A 19,095-nucleotide genomic window follows, 5' to 3' on the forward strand; every position below is an offset into this window, starting at 1 on the left:
CTTAAGGAGTGCTTTATTTAAGTTTAGTTAGAGTATACGGGAGGCTGTGACATCCTGGAGGTGGGTGTGCAGGGCTGGTCTGGCTTAGGGCAGGCGGGGAGCCTGGCTCTGTGGGAGCTGGCCTGGAGTGCTGGAGTGTCAGGAGTCTGGGAGCCAGCCTGGTTCCAGCGTGGGTCAAAAGCCTGAGTTGGTGGTAGTTGGCTTAGTGCTGGGCCCAGCCGGAAACCCGGGTTCAAGGGTAGATCACCTGGGGGCCTTCGGAGCTGGCAGGTGCCAGGGTGGCTTGGAGACCTGGGTTCGTGGGAGCCCACTGGGAGCCTGGTGCCATGGAAGCTGCTGGGGCCCCTGGAGACAGCGGTTGCTCGGATGAGCCAGAGTCCTGGATGCACACAGAAGTCTTCTGGGAGCCACCTACAGCCATGGGAGCTGGCTCTGGAGTGCAAAGTGAAGTTGGTCTCACTTTTCTCTTTCCTTCCACAGGGACGGTTTCTCTCTCTGCACTGGGCTGCTCAGGCTTGGGGGAGAGATTGTAAGCATAATGTGAATCTATCTTTCCTACCCTCCTCAAAGCATCTTTTCTTAGTTTTGTGCTTCACCCAGGTGCAATGATCCCTCACCTAGAAACCTTAGTTCTTGTGAAGTATTTCTGTGCACGGACAGCTGTTCAAATTGATTTTTCGGTTCAAATTGTCCCCAAATGCCATTACTCGGATTGGTTCAAATTGATTTTTTTGATGGAGGTTATTAGGGGGATGATGGGGGCATTGGGGGGTGGGGGAGAGACAAGTGCTGAAAATTCTTATGCCGCCATGTTGCTAACATTAGTCTCTGAATGATTACCAGGCGCGTTTTTATAGATCAAGTAGTGAATCCCAGAGAGGTCTGTGACCTTCCCAAAGTTCCACAGCCAGTCTGTCCTACTCCCAGCACAGTGCTTGAATCTTTATTTATTAGGAATGTTGAATTCTCTGTGTCCATTGAAATGATCATAGTTTATGTTTCTTAGTTTGTTAATATGCTAAATTATATTGATGCATTTTCAAAGGATTAAAAAAAAAACCTTGTATTCCTGGAATAAATTAATCCCACATGGTCATGATGCACTATCTTTTTTTATATATTGTTGGATTTATTGTGTTAAAATTTTGTTTAGGTTTTTGCATCCTTATTTGTCAGGTATTTTGATCAGTAGTTTTCTGGTAATGCTTGTGTCTGTTTTGCTGTCAGGATAATTCTGGCCTCTCAAAATAAATTGCAGAATATTTTCTCCTTTTTAGTTTTCTGAAAGAGTTTGGGTAGAAATAGTAATGTAGTTTAAAAAAATTGTTTGGTAGAATTCACAAGTGAAATAATCTGAGCTTGGAGCTTTTCTTGTAAGAAAGTTTTAATTACTAATTTAATTCTCTGATAGATATAGGGCTATTCAGGTTATGAATTTCTTCTTAAGTGATTTTGGTACCTTGTGTATTTCAAAGAATTTATCCATTTCGCGTAAGTTATAAAATTTACTGGCAAAAAGTTGTGATATTCTGTTATTATTTTTTAAATATTTGTGGAATTTATAGTGATATCATTCTCATTCTTGATATCGGTAATTTCTGTCATCTCTCTCTTTTTTTTCTGATCGATCTGGAAAGAAGGTTGTGTAATTTATTTATCGTCTCAGAGAATCAGCTTTGACTTCACCTACTTTTGCTATTGTTTTCCATTTCATTGATTTCTACTCTGACCTTTGTTATTTCTTTTCTTTGGCTTATTTTAGATTTAGTTTGTTCCTCTTTTTTCTAGATTTTTAAGGTGGTAGCTGAAGTTGTTGATTTGCGATTTTTCTTGTAAGACAAGTATTTGCCCTAATTACTGCTTTAGTGGCTAACCACAGATTTTTGATAAATTGTGCTTTCATTTTCATTCAGTTCAAAATACCTTTTAATTTTCCTTTTTTTTTCTTTGACCCATGGATTCTTTAGATGCATGTTATTACTTAATTTCCAAATATTTGGGGATTTTTTCAGATAACTTTCTGTCATTGAATTTTAATTTGATTCCACTATATCAGAGTATACACTTTTTATGACTTTAATCATTTTATTTTTTTTAATTTTTATTTTATACTGGAGTATAGTTGATTAACAAAGTTGTGTTAGTTTCAGGTGTACAGCAAAGTGATTCAGTTATACATATTTTCAAGTTCTTTTTCCATTTAGGTTATTACAGAATATTGAGCAGGGTTCCCTGTGCTGTACAGTAGGGCCTTGTTGGTTATCTATTTTAAATATAGCAGTGCGTATATGTCAATTCCAAACTCCTAATCTGTCCCTCCCCGTGACCCTTCCCCCATAACCATAAGTTTGTTCTCTAACTCTGTGAATCTGTTTCTGTTTTGTAAATAAGTTCATTTGTATAATTTTTTTTTTAGATTCCACATATAAGTGATATCATATGATATTTGTCTTTCTCTGTCTGACTTCACTTAGGTGTTGTGGCGTCCAGAAGAGGAGCCTGATTCTAGGCTTAAGAAAGTCAAGGTAGGGTTCCCATAGAAAAGAAGGTTTCATCTGAGACCAAAAGAGTGAATTGGATTCCAAGGTGGGGGTGGGGTCGAGTATTCCAGTAGAGAGGACAGGATGTATTTTAAAAAAAAGAGAGAGAGAGAGAGAGAAAGAGAGAGACAATGAAGCACATTGCAATTAAATAGAACTTCAGGGGACTTCCCTGGTGGCACAGTGGTTAAGAATCCGCCTACCAATGCAGGGGACACGGGTTCGATCCCTGGTCCGGGAAGATCCCATATGCCGTGGAGCAACTAACCCCATGCACCACAACTACTGAGCCTGCGCTATAGAGTCCGCGCACCACAACTACTGAGCCCATGCTCCACAACTCCTGAAGCCCACACGCCTAGAGCCCATGCTCCGCAACAAGAGAAGCCACCGCAATGAGAAAACTGTGCACCGCAACGAAGAGTAGCCCCCACTCGCCACAGCTAGAGAAAGCCCGCGCAGCAGCAACGAAGACCCAACACAGCCAAAATAATAATAATCAATCAATCGATCATCATTTAGAGCAAGGATCAGCAAACAATGTACCTCAGAACAAGTCTAGCCTGTCGGCTGTCTTTGTAAATAAAGTTTTATTGGAACACAAACGTGCCCGTATATTTAAAGTATAATCTGTGTCGCTTTCATGCTACAAAGGCAGAGTTAAGTTATTGTGGCAGAGACTGCCTGGCCATAAAGTCAAAAATATTTACTGTCTGGTCCTTTGCAGAAACACTTTGCTGTCTCCTGATTTAGAGCACACTTTTCATATGCAGGAATTCACTGTTGGTGGAAATGTTAATGGTTGCATGAGGGTGGATGGTAGCATGCAAAGGAAAATCAGAGGAGTGGTGAGAGATGAGACTAAGAAGGTGGTCAGGAGCTAGGGCAAGGAGTTTAGACTTTATCCGGAGGGCTATGGGGAGCCTCTGAAGGTTTCGAAGTAGGGTGATGAGGTAGTCAGATTTCTACAAGAAGCAGCGTGGCAAGGTGTTAAGGAGGGCAGGGTCTGGAGCCAGACTGTCTTGGATCAGATCTCAGTTCCATCACTTAGTAGCTATGAACCTCAGACAAATTACTTACCTTCTGTGTGCCCCAGTTTTCCAGTTTGTAGAATGGGAAATAATGATAATTTTTATTACAGCTATCGTGTGAGGTACTGAAGATGAAATAAGTTGATATACTTAGAGTAGAGTGTCAGGCCCAGGGGAGGTTCTCAATGGATGCTGTTACATCCTGTCTCAGTGATCATTCTGGCTGTTGGGTGGAGAATGGTTCGAAACAGAAGAACCCGGTGGTAGAATACTGGGGCTGTCTGCAAGAGCTGGTGTCCTGTGCCCAGGAGAGCTCCTCGGAAGCTTGGGTCAGTGACTGTCATGGCCACTGGGACCTTCACTCTCCATCTCTACCATTGTCATAATCATCTCCTTTGTCCTCCTTTATTCCAGGCCTTCAAGAGTGCACTGATGAGCTCCTACTGGTGCTCAGGGAAAGGGGACGTGATCGATGACTGGTGCAGGTGTGACCTCAGCGCCTTTGATGCCAGTGGACTCCCCAACTGCAGCCCTCTCCCGCAGCCAGTGTACGTATGTCTGGCCCCTCTTCCTCTGGCCACCCCTTTCCATGGACTCATACTCTTGTCCTGCCAGTACAGGCCATGGCTTGCTTCTGTTCCTAAGGTGCTTCACCAGATGCCTGAAGTCTCTGGGGGCCTACCTCCTTCTTTGAGAAAGCAGAATGGAATCGTGGCTCGGGGGTAGATACTTACACTGCAGCATGTGCTATTTTAATAGCGCCAAGCCAGCCATCATTACTTTCTTCACTCATCCATTCGGCAAAGGTTTCCTGGGCACTAACTACTGCTTTGCCAGTTCTGTGTTGGCCACTGGGACTACTGAGATAAAGAAAGTGTAGGACCTTTTCTAAGAAACTTTATGTTATTCATTCATTCAACAAATAAGTTTTGAACACCTGCTATGTGTCAGACATTGGGGAATTCATTAATGAGCAAGACAGGCACAGTCTGTGCACTTAGGGAACTGACCGTTTAGTGAGGGGGACAGATGTCAAAGAAAAAACAGGAAAGCATGATACCGTTTAAACATTTAAATAATAAAAATATTAAAGAAAAACAAAGATGTGCGAATGGACAGAACAAAGAGGGGATGCTTTAGTTGGAGGAGAGGGAGGTAGTCTGGGAAGCCTCTCTGAGAAGACCTGAATTAGAGTCAGAGTTTGCCGGGCAGCAAATGGCAACAGACGTGTTTCAGGAAAAAGGACATAGCCCATGGGAAAGCCCTGACTCAGGAAACTCACCATTTGAGGAAGTAAAGGAAGGGCATCTTGATTGGGACAGTGTGATTAAGAGGGAGAGTGGTGTGAGGAGTGGAGGAGATCTGGGCAGCAGCCAATACTGAGGGTCCATTGTAAGATAGTCATTGCAGAGTTAGTGGGTATAGTGGAAAGAGAGAAGGAATCTGGGCTGGGGACAAGCAAAGTCACCATCATGGTTCTGTCCCCAGTTTGCTGTGTGACTTTGTGCAGATCATCCCCTTTTCTGGGCTTTGCTTTCAACTTCTATGAAATGAGGGGCTTGCACTTCCCTCTCTCAAAGGACCCTCCCGGTTCTCACTTTCAAACATTCTGTTATTTCTTGCTATGTAAAAGGATTCCCCAGGATCCCTGCCCTCTGTGAGGGAGTATTGATTTAAGGATGTTAAAGCACTGACTGATATACTGGGGGATGGAAGAGAATGGCAGAGAGGTTGGCAGATGACTGTGTTTGAAGGCACTGCCAATTTAATTGACAGTGAAGCATCATTGAGAATATAGTTTAAACAAATGGAAAGCTAATCAACTTGCTGTGAGCACATACTGTGTACTTGGATTAATTTACTGGATTCCACATTGATCCAAAAGGTGGCTCTTTCTTATCCCCATTATGAACAAGGAAACGGAGGCTAAAAGAGGTATAATTAATTGCCTAAGTCTACACAAGGGGTATGGTGGTGGGTTGAAGCCAGACTGAATCCTGTGCTTTTAATCTTGGCCTGTGCAAACTCTTGGGGCCCAGGCAGTACTGGCTGGCAAACAAACAACCTTCCCTGTCACCCCCCTAGGCTGCGGCTCTCCCCAGCAGTAGAGCCCTCCAGCACCGTGGTCTCCTTGGAGTGGGTAGATGTTCAGCCAGCTATTGGGACCAAGGTCTCTGATTATATTCTGCAGCACAAGAAAGTGGATGAATACACAGATACGGACCTCTACACAGGTAAGTAGAAAGTTCAAGACTTCCTCTTTGGTTGAGATGGTGTGACAGAGGAGGGAAACTGGGATTTTCTAAATACCTTTGGAGACTTGGTGTCCTCTGAACTGGGAAGGCACTGGGAAGTTTCACTGTTTGGTGTTTGTTACCTAGTTCCTACACCTGTGTGCTTTTTGGTATGATTTTCTGCAGGGGAAGGTAGCAAATTGTAGAGAATTTCTGATTCTCTAAGTTGGATCCACAAAGTCATATACTAAAGTGTTAGTTAATTCAAAAAAGGATTTGACTGTTTCTACTTGGGAAGGCCTACAGGTTACATTTTTGAAGACCTTGCTCTGTAAATATATTATCTCTGGGACTGAGATAAAGAAATTCAAGGAATTGCCTTTTCTAGTGAGATGTACTGAGATAGTTGTCTTTCATGCTGGGGAAGAGGATTTGGAAATTATTCAGACATGCAGGAGAAGATGCAGAAAGTGGATCTTAAGGAGTGCTTTAAGTTTAGTTAAAGAGAGTATACGGGAGGCTGTGACATCCTGGAGGTGGGTGTGCAGGGCTGGTCTGGCTTAGGGCAGGCGGGGAGCCTGGCTCTGTGGGAGCTGGCCTGGAGTGCTGGAGTGTCAGGAGTCTGGGAGCCAGCCTGGTTCCAGCGTGGGTCAAAAGCCTGAGTTGGTGGTAGTTGGCTTAGTGCTGGGCCCAGCCGGAAACCCGGGTTCAAGGGTAGATCACCTGGGGGCCTTCGGAGCTGGCAGGTGCCAGGGTGGCTTGGAGACCTGGGTTCGTGGGAGCCCACTGGGAGCCTGGTGCCATGGAAGCTGCTGGGGCCCCTGGAGACAGCGGTTGCTCGGATGAGCCAGAGTCCTGGATGCACACAGAAGTCTTCTGGGAGCCACCTACAGCCATGGGAGCTGGCTCTGGAGTGCAAAGTGAAGTTGGTCTCACTTTTCTCTTTCCTTCCACAGGGACGGTTTCTCTCTCTGCACTGGGCTGCTCAGGCTTGGGGGAGAGGTTGTAAGCGTAATGTGAATCTAACTTTCCTACCCTCCTCAAAGCATCTTTTCTTAGTTTTGTGCTTCACCCAGGTGCAATGATCCCTCACCTAGAAACCTTAGTTCTTGTGAAGTATTTCTGTGCACGGACAGCTGTTCAAATTGATTTTTCGGTTCAAATTGTCCCCAAATGCCATTACTCGGATTGGTTCAAATTGATTTTTTTGATGGAGGTTATTAGGGGGATGATGGGGGCATTGGGGTGTGGGGGAGAGACAAGTGCTGAAAATTCTTATGCCGCCATGTTGCTAACATTAGTCTCTGAATGATTACCAGGCGCGTTTTTATAGATCAAGTAGTGAATCCCAGAGAGGTCTGTGACCTTCCCAAAGTTCCACAGCCAGTCTGTCCTACTCCCAGCACAGTGCTTGAATCTTTATTTATTAGGAATGTTGAATTCTCTGTGTCCATTGAAATGATCATAGTTTATGTTTCTTAGTTTGTTAATATGCTAAATTATATTGATGCATTTTCAAAGGATTAAAAAAAAAACCTTGTATTCCTGGAATAAATTAATCCCACATGGTCATGATGCACTATCTTTTTTTATATATTGTTGGATTTATTGTGTTAAAATTTTGTTTAGGTTTTTGCATCCTTATTTGTCAGGTATTTTGATCAGTAGTTTTCTGGTAATGCTTGTGTCTGTTTTGCTGTCAGGATAATTCTGGCCTCTCAAAATAAATTGCAGAATATTTTCTCCTTTTTAGTTTTCTGAAAGAGTTTGGGTAGAAATAGTAATGTAGTTTAAAAAAATTGTTTGGTAGAATTCACAAGTGAAATAATCTGAGCTTGGAGCTTTTCTTGTAAGAAAGTTTTAATTACTAATTTAATTCTCTGATAGATATAGGGCTATTCAGGTTATGAATTTCTTCTTAAGTGATTTTGGTACCTTGTGTATTTCAAAGAATTTATCCATTTCGCGTAAGTTATAAAATTTACTGGCAAAAAGTTGTGATATTCTGTTATTATTTTTTAAATATTTGTGGAATTTATAGTGATATCATTCTCATTCTTGATATCGGTAATTTCTGTCATCTCTCTCTTTTTTTTCTGATCGATCTGGAAAGAAGGTTGTGTAATTTATTTATCGTCTCAGAGAATCAGCTTTGACTTCACCTACTTTTGCTATTGTTTTCCATTTCATTGATTTCTACTCTGACCTTTGTTATTTCTTTTCTTTGGCTTATTTTAGATTTAGTTTGTTCCTCTTTTTTCTAGATTTTTAAGGTGGTAGCTGAAGTTGTTGATTTGCGATTTTTCTTGTAAGACAAGTATTTGCCCTAATTACTGCTTTAGTGGCTAACCACAGATTTTTGATAAATTGTGCTTTCATTTTCATTCAGTTCAAAATACCTTTTAATTTTCCTTTTTTTTTCTTTGACCCATGGATTCTTTAGATGCATGTTATTACTTAATTTCCAAATATTTGGGGATTTTTTCAGATAACTTTCTGTCATTGAATTTTAATTTGATTCCACTATATCAGAGTATACACTTTTTATGACTTTAATCATTTTATTTTTTTTAATTTTTATTTTATACTGGAGTATAGTTGATTTCTCCTAACTTCTCACTCCCTAGTATCACCATTGTCGTTGTCTCTGAAGTTCGAAACTTATAAAGGAGGCTTGGTTTCCTCTTACCTCTCATAAAAGGATTGACCATGTCCTGACTATTTTTTAATTGCAAAGTTTCTCGAAACTAACCTTTTCTTTCCCTTCCCTCTGCCTCCAATCTAATTCAGGCTACAGAACATGTCACTTTGGGCCAAGAAACCTGGATTTGGGGATAAAGAATACAGAGGTAAAAAAGATATTGTCCAGACCTTAAATTAACTGGTATGTATTGAGCATTTAAATTAATTCATCTAATCTTAGTACAACTCTATGAGGGAAACATTATTATTACCCTAACTTTAGAGAAGAGAAGACTAATATAGACAGAAATTAAGTAACTTGTCGAGGCAACACATATATGTACAGTAGGCCTAGACTGAAGTCAAGTCAAAGTATAAGTCTTAACCAATACAAGTGTTGCCTTCCAGGGTCAGGTACTCAGGTCATAAGGTAACCTGATGGCATCACCATGCCTTTACTCCAGGACAAGTCCTCTCCAATCAATTAAGTTCAATGTGCCAAAACACGGTAGTCATAGAAATTTGTTCCATGGATCAATACCTGTTTTTTTCTGTTATACTCTCCTTCACCCTCAGCTTTAGAGGAAAGATAAAGATGGAATCTATCTAGCTAATTGGCAATATTTTCTTGTGTAAGGGGACCAATCTATCCTATATCCCAGTGGGTTCAGCTTCTGCTGGGTTGGCCCTAATTATTTATTGCTTCCCTGCTCTCAGTTGCTAAGGTCACTCCTATCCAGAGGAAGAAGCATAAGATGCAAACAAATTTTTTTAATTTTTATTTTATACTGGAGTATAGTTGATTAACAAAGTTGTGTTAGTTTCAGGTGTACAGCAAAGTGATTCAGTTATACATATTTTCAAGTTCTTTTTCCATTTAGGTTATTACAGAATATTGAGCAGGGTTCCCTGTGCTGTACAGTAGGGCCTTGTTGGTTATCTATTTTAAATATAGCAGTGCGTATATGTCAATTCCAAACTCCTAATCTGTCCCTCCCCGTGACCCTTCCCCCATAACCATAAGTTTGTTCTCTAACTCTGTGAATCTGTTTCTGTTTTGTAAATAAGTTCATTTGTATAATTTTTTTTTTAGATTCCACATATAAGTGATATCATATGATATTTGTCTTTCTCTGTCTGACTTCACTTAGGATGATAATCTCCAGGTCCATTCATGTTGCTGCAAATGCATTATTTCATTCTTTTTAATGGCTGAGTAATATTCCATTGTATATATGTACCACATCTTCCTTATCCATTCCTCAGTCGATGGACATTTAGGTTGCTTCCATGTCTTGACTATTGTAAACAGTGCTGCAGTGAACACTGAGGTGCATGTATCTTCTTGAATTATGATTTTCTCTGGATATCTGCTCTGGAGTGGGGTTGTTGGATCATTTTAAATTTATTAAGACGGGTTTTATGGCACAGGATATGGTCTATCATTGTTTTCAGTGTCCAGTTTAAAATCATGTATTTTCTTCTATTTATGGATGAGTTTTTCTATGAATCCTAGTTAGATCAAATTGGTTGATTGTGTTGTTCAAGTCTTCTAAATCCTTTCTCATTTTCTGTCTTCTTGTTGTATCAATACTTGAAAGAATGGTACTGAAACCTCTGATGATGATTGTGGATATATCTGTTTCTCCTTAGAGTTCTATCAGTTTTCACTTTATGCATTTTGAAGCTCTGTTATTAAGTGAATAAACATTTATAATTTTTATATCCTCTTGATGAATCGATCCCTTTATCATTGTGAAATGGTTGTCTGTATCCATGTTACATTTTTTGCTCCAAAATCTACTTTTTCCTGATATTAATATAACTTTCTCAGCTTTCTTCTGATTACTGTTAGAAAGATTTACCATTTTTTATTTTTTTACTCTTATATTACTTGTGCCTTTATATTTAAAATGGGTTTCTTGTAGACAGCATGTATTTAGGTCTTTATTCTTTTCTTTTTCTTCTTTTTTTTTTCCTAATCCAATCTGACATTGTTACACAGGGACGGTTTCTCTCTCTGCACTGGGCTGCTCAGGCTTGGGGGAGAGATTGTAAGCATAATGTGAATCTATCTTTCCTACCCTCCTCAAAGCATCTTTTCTTTCCAATCTGACATTGTTATCTTTACATTGGGGTGTTTAGACCATTTTTGTTTAATATGATATTGTTGTGGTTAGGTTTATCATTGTGCTATTTGTTTTCTATTGTTCTACTTTTCTTTGTTTTCTTTCTTCTCTTTTTCTATCTTCTTTTAGATTGAGTGTATTTATTATTCCATTTTATTTCTTTTGTTGATTTATTATAACTCTCTTTTGTTTAGTGATTACTTTACGGTTTATATATTCATATTTAACATATCACAGTGTGCCCTCAAGTGCTATTATAACACTTCATATACAGTAAAAGAACCTTATATAGTATACTTTTATTTCTCTCCTCCAAGCCTTTATGCTATATTGTCATACATTTTACTCATATACATAAGTTTCATAATTCATTGTTATTTTCCTAAAAGAGTAATTATCCTTTAAGTATATTTAATTAATAGTTTTATTGTTTACTCATGTACTTACATTTTTGGTGTTCTTCATTCTTTTGCATACATTCATATTTTCATCTGATTTCATTATCTTTCTGCCTGAAGGCTATATTTTATTATTTCTTATATTTCAGGTTTGTTAATGATGAATTCTTTCTGCTTTTGCTTTTGTAAGCTATTATGGCTGGGTACAGTATTCTAGATTGGCATATTTTTCTTTTAGTAATTTAAAGATGTTGCTCCTGTGTCTTGCTTACATTAGCAATTTATTGTTTTTGGGGTTTATTAAGCTTCTTGGATCTATGGGTTTACTGTTTTAGCCCATCTGGAAAATTGGGGGCCATTATTTTTCTCTCTCTCCATCTTTTTTCTCCTTCAGTGATTCTAAAAATATGTGTATTCAGCCACTTGAAATTGTTCTTTATCTCACTGATGCTCTTTTCATTTTTTAAAATTATTTCTTTTTGTTTGTTTCCTTTTGGATAGTTTCTAGTGCTATGTCTTCATTGCCTTCTTCAGTATCTAATCTACTGTTAATCTATGCAGTGATTTTTTTTTAACTCAGACATTGTAATTTTCTATTTATTTTTGGTTGCTTTGGGTCTTTATTGCTGTGTGGGGGCTTTTTCTAGTTGTGTTGCGTGGGGGCTACTCTTTGTTGCAGTGCATGGGCTTCTCATTGCGGTGGCTTCTCTTGTTGCGGAGCACGGGGTCTAGGAGCGCAGGCTTCAGCAGTTGTGGCACGCGGGCTCAGTAGTTGTGGCTCGCGGGCTCTAGAGCACAGGCTCAGTAGTTGTGGTACATGGGCTTAGTTGCTCCGGAGCATGTGGGATCTTCCTGGACCAGGGATCGAAACTGTGTCCCCTGCATTGGCACATCGGCAGGAGGCTTCTTAACCACTGCGCCACCAGGGAAGTCTCAGACATTGTAATTTTCATCTTAGGAAATTCAATTGTTTTTTTGTTTTTTTAAACATGTATTTTAAATTAATTAATTTATTTATTTTTGGCTGCATTGGGTCTTCATTGCTGGGCTTTCTCTAGTTGCATTGAGTGGGGGCTACTCTTCATCGTGGTGAGCGGGCTTCTCATTGCAGTGACTTCTCTTGTTGCAGAGCACAGGCTCTAAGCGCGCGGGCTTCAGTAGTTGTGGCACGTGGGCTAAAGTACTTGTGACTTGCAGGCTCTAGAGCGCAGGCTCAGTAGTTGTGGTGCACGGGCTTAGTTGCTCTGCACAGCATGTGGGATCTTCCCAGACCAGAGCTCAAACCCGTGTCCCCTGCATTCACAGGTGGATTCTTAACCACTGTGCCACCAGGGAAGTCCCAGGAAATTCAATTTGGATCTGGCTAGTATATGGCATGTCATAACTTTTTTGATGTATGGAATAAAGTTATAATAATGGTTTTGATGTCCTTGTTTCCTAATTCTAACATCTGTATCAGTTCTCGGTCAGTTTAAATGGATTGATTTCTCTCCTCATTATGTGTTGAATTTCCTTCTTCTTTGCATGCCAGATAATTTTTGATTAAATGCCAGACATTGTGATATTTGCCTTGTTGGGTTCTGGATACTTTTGTATTCCTATAAATATTTTTGAACTCTATTCTGGGCCACAGTTAAGTTATTTGGAAACAGTTTGATTCTTTTGGGTCTTACTTTTAAGATTTGTTAGATGGAACCAGAGCAGTGTTTAGTCTAGGGCTAATTATTCCCTACTACTGAGGCAAGACCCTTCAGTGTGTTCTACACAGTGGCCCATGAATTATGAGATTTTCCAGTGTGACTGGGAGGAATAAGCACTATTTCTGGCCCCTGTATGGGCAATGGGCATTGTTCTGTCTAATACTCTTGGGTTGGTAGGCTCCTTACATACATCCATTAACCAGTACTTTGCTGAGTATTGAAAGGGGACCCTACACAGATCTCTTCAATTTTCTCTCTCTACAGCTCTCTCCTCTCCATTACTCTATCCTATAAACTCTAGTCACTTTCATCTCCCTGGACTAAGACCTCTGCCTTCTCAATTTAGGGAATCTTCCAGGCATCTCCCTGCAGTGACCTAGAAACTCTCTAAAGGCAGGAAGCTGCAGAAATTTTAGGGCTCACAGAATTTGTTTTCCAAATTTCAAGATCTCTGTCCTCTGTTGCCAGATTTCCAGTTTGAAAACTTGTTTTATGTTCTTTTCTTTTAAAAAAATCCTTAATGTTTCAGGTAGTAGGGTAAATAAATCTAGTCTCTGTTTCTCCATCTAGTCCAGAAATGGCAATCCAAGATTCTTCCTTCTGATTGTCTAGGAACCAGTGTTCTGATCCAAGAGTTCCTTTTTTTTGATAGAGATGAAACTCCTTTTTAGTTACATGGTCTGGGGACACCCCACAGAGATATTACCCCTTCTTCTTCCTGCTGCCATTCAGAAGTTTGAAGATAATGACATATCTGCCACCATCTTTACAGGTTCTTCTAATTCTTCCTTGTGCTACTTGACTTTAATTCTCTCCACCACCCAATTCTTGAATTTTTCGGTGGACAATTGTCTTTAAAGAAGCAGGATAATGACTCTTATGTCTTTATAATTTGGTATCCTTCCACAGTGCCTGACGTACATAGATGTTCAGTGAATTGAATTGTATGTGGGTAGGCATATACATGTTTTAACTTTTCAACTCTGATGTTAATTCTTTGAGTACTGTGTGGTCTTATGAGGTCTTACATAGTTCTAGAGACTAGCTGAGTACATAATAAGCCTTCTAAAATGTGTTATGATTAATTGATGCTGTAGATGATTGGCAGTGGATATCTGAAGCAGAAATCTCATCTCTTTGCCTCCATGCCACTTTTACTTTGTCTCAACAATCTCAAAAGTGAACTTGGACTAAATTTGAAAATTTCAGTCTACTTGACTGAACTTTATCTTAGAGGTTACAAGCAGAATTAAGGAGCGTGGGCTATTTTTTTTTTTTTTTCCCCAAAAACCTGGCTTCTGCTTTCAGTTTCTACCACTTCTCACTGAGAAATCTAGGGCCAGTCGACATCCTTTCTGGGTCTCAGTTTCCCTATCTGTGGAATGGGGAAAATAACACCTATTTCGTTAGCTACTTTGAGAGTCAAATGTAGCACAGTTCTTGAGACATGGTAAGTACTGATAAATGCTAGTTGCTTCTAATTTCCATGAATTAAAAAAAGAAAAAGGAAAATTCAATGTTAGAAAAAAACAAACAAACAATAAAATAAAGTTTAAGACTTGTTTTGTTAGAGAGTTAGGATTGCTCACACATTTGGCCAGGTGAGGCCAGAATAAGGAAATGAGGGCTTTCTCTTTGATCTCTCTGGATTTTTGCTGGCAGCCGAGTGCAGTGCTGTAATTGTTTATTTATTCACAAGCTCACGCATGCGTGTGCACAGATATACATGCATACACACATTCTCTCTCACACACACATGCTTTATGACTGCCATCTGTTCAACACCCTTTTGAACTAGCTGTTGAAATGCGGACTCTCCCTCCCTGTCTCCTTCTCCTGCCCCCCACCCCTGGGTTTGGCGCCCTCTTTGTTTCCTTCAGAGAAGCCATTGCTCTGTCGGTCCTGGGACTCTATTGGGAAAGCCAAGCATAACTAGCCTCCTGTTCCAGTTGTTTTGAGCAGAGACGGGGCTTGTTTTGGGGGGGTGGCTGAATTCCCCGCACGCTAATCTGTCATCGATATTAAAAACAGACGTCTGCTTCTCCCCCGTGGCCTCATCAGAGCAATTGGCATGGGTTTCAGCCTCTTGGGCAGGGCTAGATGCAGAGGGGTGGGAATAAGAAGGCAGAGTGAGGCACAAGAAAATTTAATGAATCCAAATACCATGTTTGACCTACGGAGAAAAGGGCTGAGGAAGGCGGGAGGGGGGCTTGTCCCGAGGTTACACACGTGAGCTAGTGGGAGAGTCAGTGCTAGAATTGGGGCTCTGGTTTCTTTACCTGCTCTCCCTGCCAAGTCCAAATATCTTTCCACCAGTGATATTACCTCTGGTGTGCTTTGTTCTTGTTGAGAATAAACCAAGAAGCAAATGGAAATTAGAGGATATAGGGTATCTCTGTGTCTGGGCAGGATGGAGTATCTAGACATATGATGGCAGCTGGGGGGCTCTTCTAGAGAACGTAGCTCTTCAGACTCATTGCTTCTTTGTCATACATGCCAGCTTCTGAGAATCCCAAAACTTTAGAGTAGCAGGACCTTAGCAGTGAGTCCAACTCCCTCATTGTAAGGCTCAGAAAAGGAAAGACAAGAAGTGGAAGGCTCTCACCCAACGTCATAACCTCCTACCACACTCCCCTGAATTTTCTTTGGTCAGCTGCTGGAATATTTTTTAACCTTTTAAAAATCAGAGACTTCTTCCTCTCCCCATGGGATTCCCAGCTTCACTTTGGGTTTTGGTTCAGGACTGGAAGGCCAGCTGGCTCTGTTGGCACCCACACGAGGCAGCGGGCCCTCTCTACCATCCCCACATCTCCCTCACGAAAGGCAGCAACATCTGGAGCCGGTCAGTGCCCCTTTCTGTCCTGGCGTTTGGGAGCCTGATGGGCTGCTCCCCAGCTTATCAGCACCAGGCTCCCCTCCTGCCAACTCTCAATTCTTATCTCTGTGTCTTCCTTTCTCTATCCTCGCTCCCTCCTTCCTCCCTTCCTTCTTTTCCTCTATTTGTGTGTGTCCCTCTTGACATCTTTCTCTCTGTCTCCTCTTTTTCCTTTTTTACTTCATGCTACCTTCTGCCTATGTCTCAGTCTATCTTTTCCTGTCTTTATCTCTTCAAGCTGCTTAGGCATGAGCTGCTCATCTAGGTTCATCTAGATCTGGGTCAAGAATAATATCCTGAAGGGTCAGAAGACACCTGTCTCCATTCCCAACGCAATTCTCTAAACCCTCCCTCCCTGTTTCCATTAAGTCTAATCTACGACTGAAAGGACACCGCCCACACCCTCTCCCTGCACACACACCATCCCATCTTAGACCTTAGACTGATGACCTTCTCAAGTGGAGGGGAGCAGTTATGGAGGTGGGTTTGTGTGGGGAATAACTCAAAGCAAAGGACAGCAAGGCCTCACATCCCCCAGTAGCTGACAGGATGGTGGCAGCAGCGGCTGTGATGGAGTGATTACATCGGAGCTGTTTATGAAATTCCGTGGAAATTACTCATAGCTCCTCAAGCAGTGCAGGCCATGGCTGAGCCCTACTCTTTGTCTGAGAAGCTAGAAGAGCCCTCACCCGCCTGCTGTCTGCCTGCCCTGGACCAACTTGAGGGAGGTGATGTCATTGGAGAGTGGGCCCCACTCCCTCAGCTAGAGTGGAGGGGGGTGAAGGAAATATGTTTTACAGGGTGAGGTACAAACTGACATGCCTGCAAACATCTGGAACTGATCTCAGGTCCTCAGAAAATGTTTCTGTCACTCCAGCTGCTCTTTGGGTGAGAGGTTTCTAAAGTCAAGGGCCTCCAAAGGGAAAAGGTACTTGGAGGGTCTTAATTCTCTCCATTCCCCCATGCCACCCAACCTGCCTTCTATATCACCGAGTGTTTTGTTTTATTTTGTTTTTTTAACATTTCACAAAGCACGCTCATTTGTTTCATTCCTGCATATGGAGCTCTTACTATGGTCCAGACACTGCAGGGTGTGCTGGGTGTGGGATAGGAGCAAGGAAGCCATGAATCCTGCCCTCATGGAGTTTATAAGTCTACTAGGAGATAAACAGTTTAGCAAGAAATTACCCTAAAGCATGGTAGGTGATGAGACAATTCAGATACCGTAAGAGCACAGATTAGAGGTTTCTAACTCAGTCTAGTGGCGTCGGTAAAGGCTATGCAGAGGAAGTGAGGCAATTGTTCAAGATTCTGGTCCCAGTAGTTACTCATCTGGTCAAACCTCACTTAAGGCTATCAGCACCCCCACGTGGAGCTCACCCTCTGGTGAGAAAGGTTTCCCTTTCTCCCTGCTGCCACCTGTAGCCATGCTTGACCTTCGGAGCAGCTGCCCGTTATAGATGCCAAGAGAAGAAAAGCTAGCTTTCCCTCTGTACTCTCCAGAACCTTCTTCTAGGCCAGGGAAGAATTATGGTAGGTACGTGCCTACCTCCCCTCCAAAGACTTTGTCAGGATTAAATCCGTCCTTCCTTATGACCCTGAAATGCAGTCCTTCCCCAAAAGATAAAGTAAAATAGAATCCAGCCTTCATCTTCTTGCTCCAACTGGAACTGATGCTCTAAGTATCAAAGCTGCTGGTTTTGAGTTTTCTCTCCATCTGTGCTCTTGTCATCACTGTAGACGTGTTCAGGTCCTCCTGGGTTCCTACCACCCAGTCTCTCACTTCTTAGCCTGCTCATCTCCAGTGAACTTTCTTCCGGTCTAGCTCAGCCACCCACTGCTAGTTCACACCCTGGGGTTGTCCTCATGTGATGATGTCCCATCAAAATCATTAGCTCCAATATCCCACTCTCTTTTATCCTGTTTGTTTTTTATCTCTCACCCCTACCATATCTGTCTTTTAACTCAATATGATTCCCTGTTCCTAGGTATCACTGCTCTATCTCCGTCTATCAGTTCCAACTATTTTTTAGTCATCTCCCTCTCCATGTGAAATGGACTGAATGTCTATGTCCCCCTAAAACTCATATGTTGAAATCCTAACCCCCAAGGTGATGGTATTGACAGGTGGGGCACTTGGTCAGTGATAAGGTCATGAGGGCAGGACTTCATGAATTGGATCAGTGCCCTTTTAAAAGAGACCCCAGAGAAATCCCTCACTCTTCTACCTTGTGAAGTTAGAGTGAGAAGAAGGCCATCTATGAGGAGGTGGACCCAAAGCCTATTGATGTCTTGATCTTGGACTTTCCAGCCTCCAGAACTGTGAGAAATACATTTCTGTTGCTTATAAGCTACCCATCTATGGTATTTTGTTGTAGCAACTCGGAAGGACTGAGACACCGTGGTAGAGTTCATGGCTCATATTTTAATCACTGTTCTCAACCACCTCCTGATCTCTCTTGCCTTTCTGTTCTTCCGTTGCCCTGCTTGGCCAAACCCCTACACTGGATGCACGCAGCAGCTCTCCATCCTCTCCTCTGCTAGTACATACGTCAAACAGCTAGTGAGAAGCACACAGTTGAGAATATTTGGCACAAATATATCATCAGTCACCAATGTCAACCGGGCTCTTCATGCTACCAGGCAATCCTACTAGACTTCTCCTATCAATTTACTTTCTCTTTCACCAGGCTTCAATTCATGGCACCTTACTCTTCCCCCTCTCTCAGCAAATAATCTTGGGTCCTCATTTGCAGAGAAAATAGTATAGGGAGTAGGTAAACTTCCCTCCTTAACTATTTTAAATCTGTATGCTTCTTTCTGCATATTCTTCCCCTTCCCTCCTGTAGCAACGTAGGAGGTGCCCTTCTTCCTCTATAAAGTCAATCCTTCTATTGTACTGTTTCCTGTGCCCTACTAAATTTCTAGGAAATTTGACATATCAATTATCCCTCTATATTCTATGCTTCCAATCTCTCCTTCTTTAGTAGATTATTTTTACCATCGTTTAAATGTGCTCATATGTTTTTCTTTAAAAAAAAAAAAAAAGCATTCCATCTTACACTCTCATAACTATCTCACTCCTCTTCTTTATAAACACACTTTTGAAAGTAGAGTCTGCAGTGGCTGACTCCATTGCTTCACTTTCCACTGGTTCCTTAATTCCCACCACTCTGTCTCCTGCTACCTCCAAGTTTATTGAAACATTTTTCTCCACAAACATCTGTAGCCTCCATGTCATTAAATCCAATGACTTTTTTTTTTTTTTTTTTTTTGGCCATAGACTTACTTGATGTCTTCAAGCATTCTACAGGATTCATCATTCTCTTCTGAAACCTTTGCTTTTTTTGGTTTCTTTGACACCATGCTCTCCCTCCTGGTTTTTTTTTTTTTGGGGGGACAAGGGGCCCTCACTGTTGCGGCCTCTCCCGCTGCGGAGCGCAGGCTCCGGACGTGCAGGCTCAGCGGCCATGGCTCACGGGCCCAGCCGCTCCGCGGCACGTGGG

At 41.6% G+C, this 19,095-nt stretch overlaps 1 protein-coding gene across 5 annotated transcripts in view; it reads left to right on the forward strand.

Annotated features, from left to right (window-relative positions):
* ASTN2 (astrotactin 2) overlaps nt 1-19,095 on the forward strand; it is a 961,664-nt gene that overhangs the window by 795,612 nt on the left and 146,957 nt on the right. For all 5 annotated transcript variants that reach the window (XM_024126377.1, XM_024126379.2, XM_024126378.1 and 2 more), the window contains 2 exons: nt 3,986-4,119; nt 5,657-5,805. In XM_024126377.1, coding sequence (XP_023982145.1) covers nt 3,986-4,119; nt 5,657-5,805 — 283 coding nt within the window. The remainder of the gene's footprint in view (nt 1-3,985; nt 4,120-5,656; nt 5,806-19,095) is intronic.

This window comes from Physeter macrocephalus, chromosome 9 (genome assembly GCF_002837175.3).
Source record: "Physeter macrocephalus isolate SW-GA chromosome 9, ASM283717v5, whole genome shotgun sequence".
In the NCBI taxonomy this organism is placed as follows: domain Eukaryota; kingdom Metazoa; phylum Chordata; class Mammalia; order Artiodactyla; family Physeteridae; genus Physeter; species Physeter macrocephalus.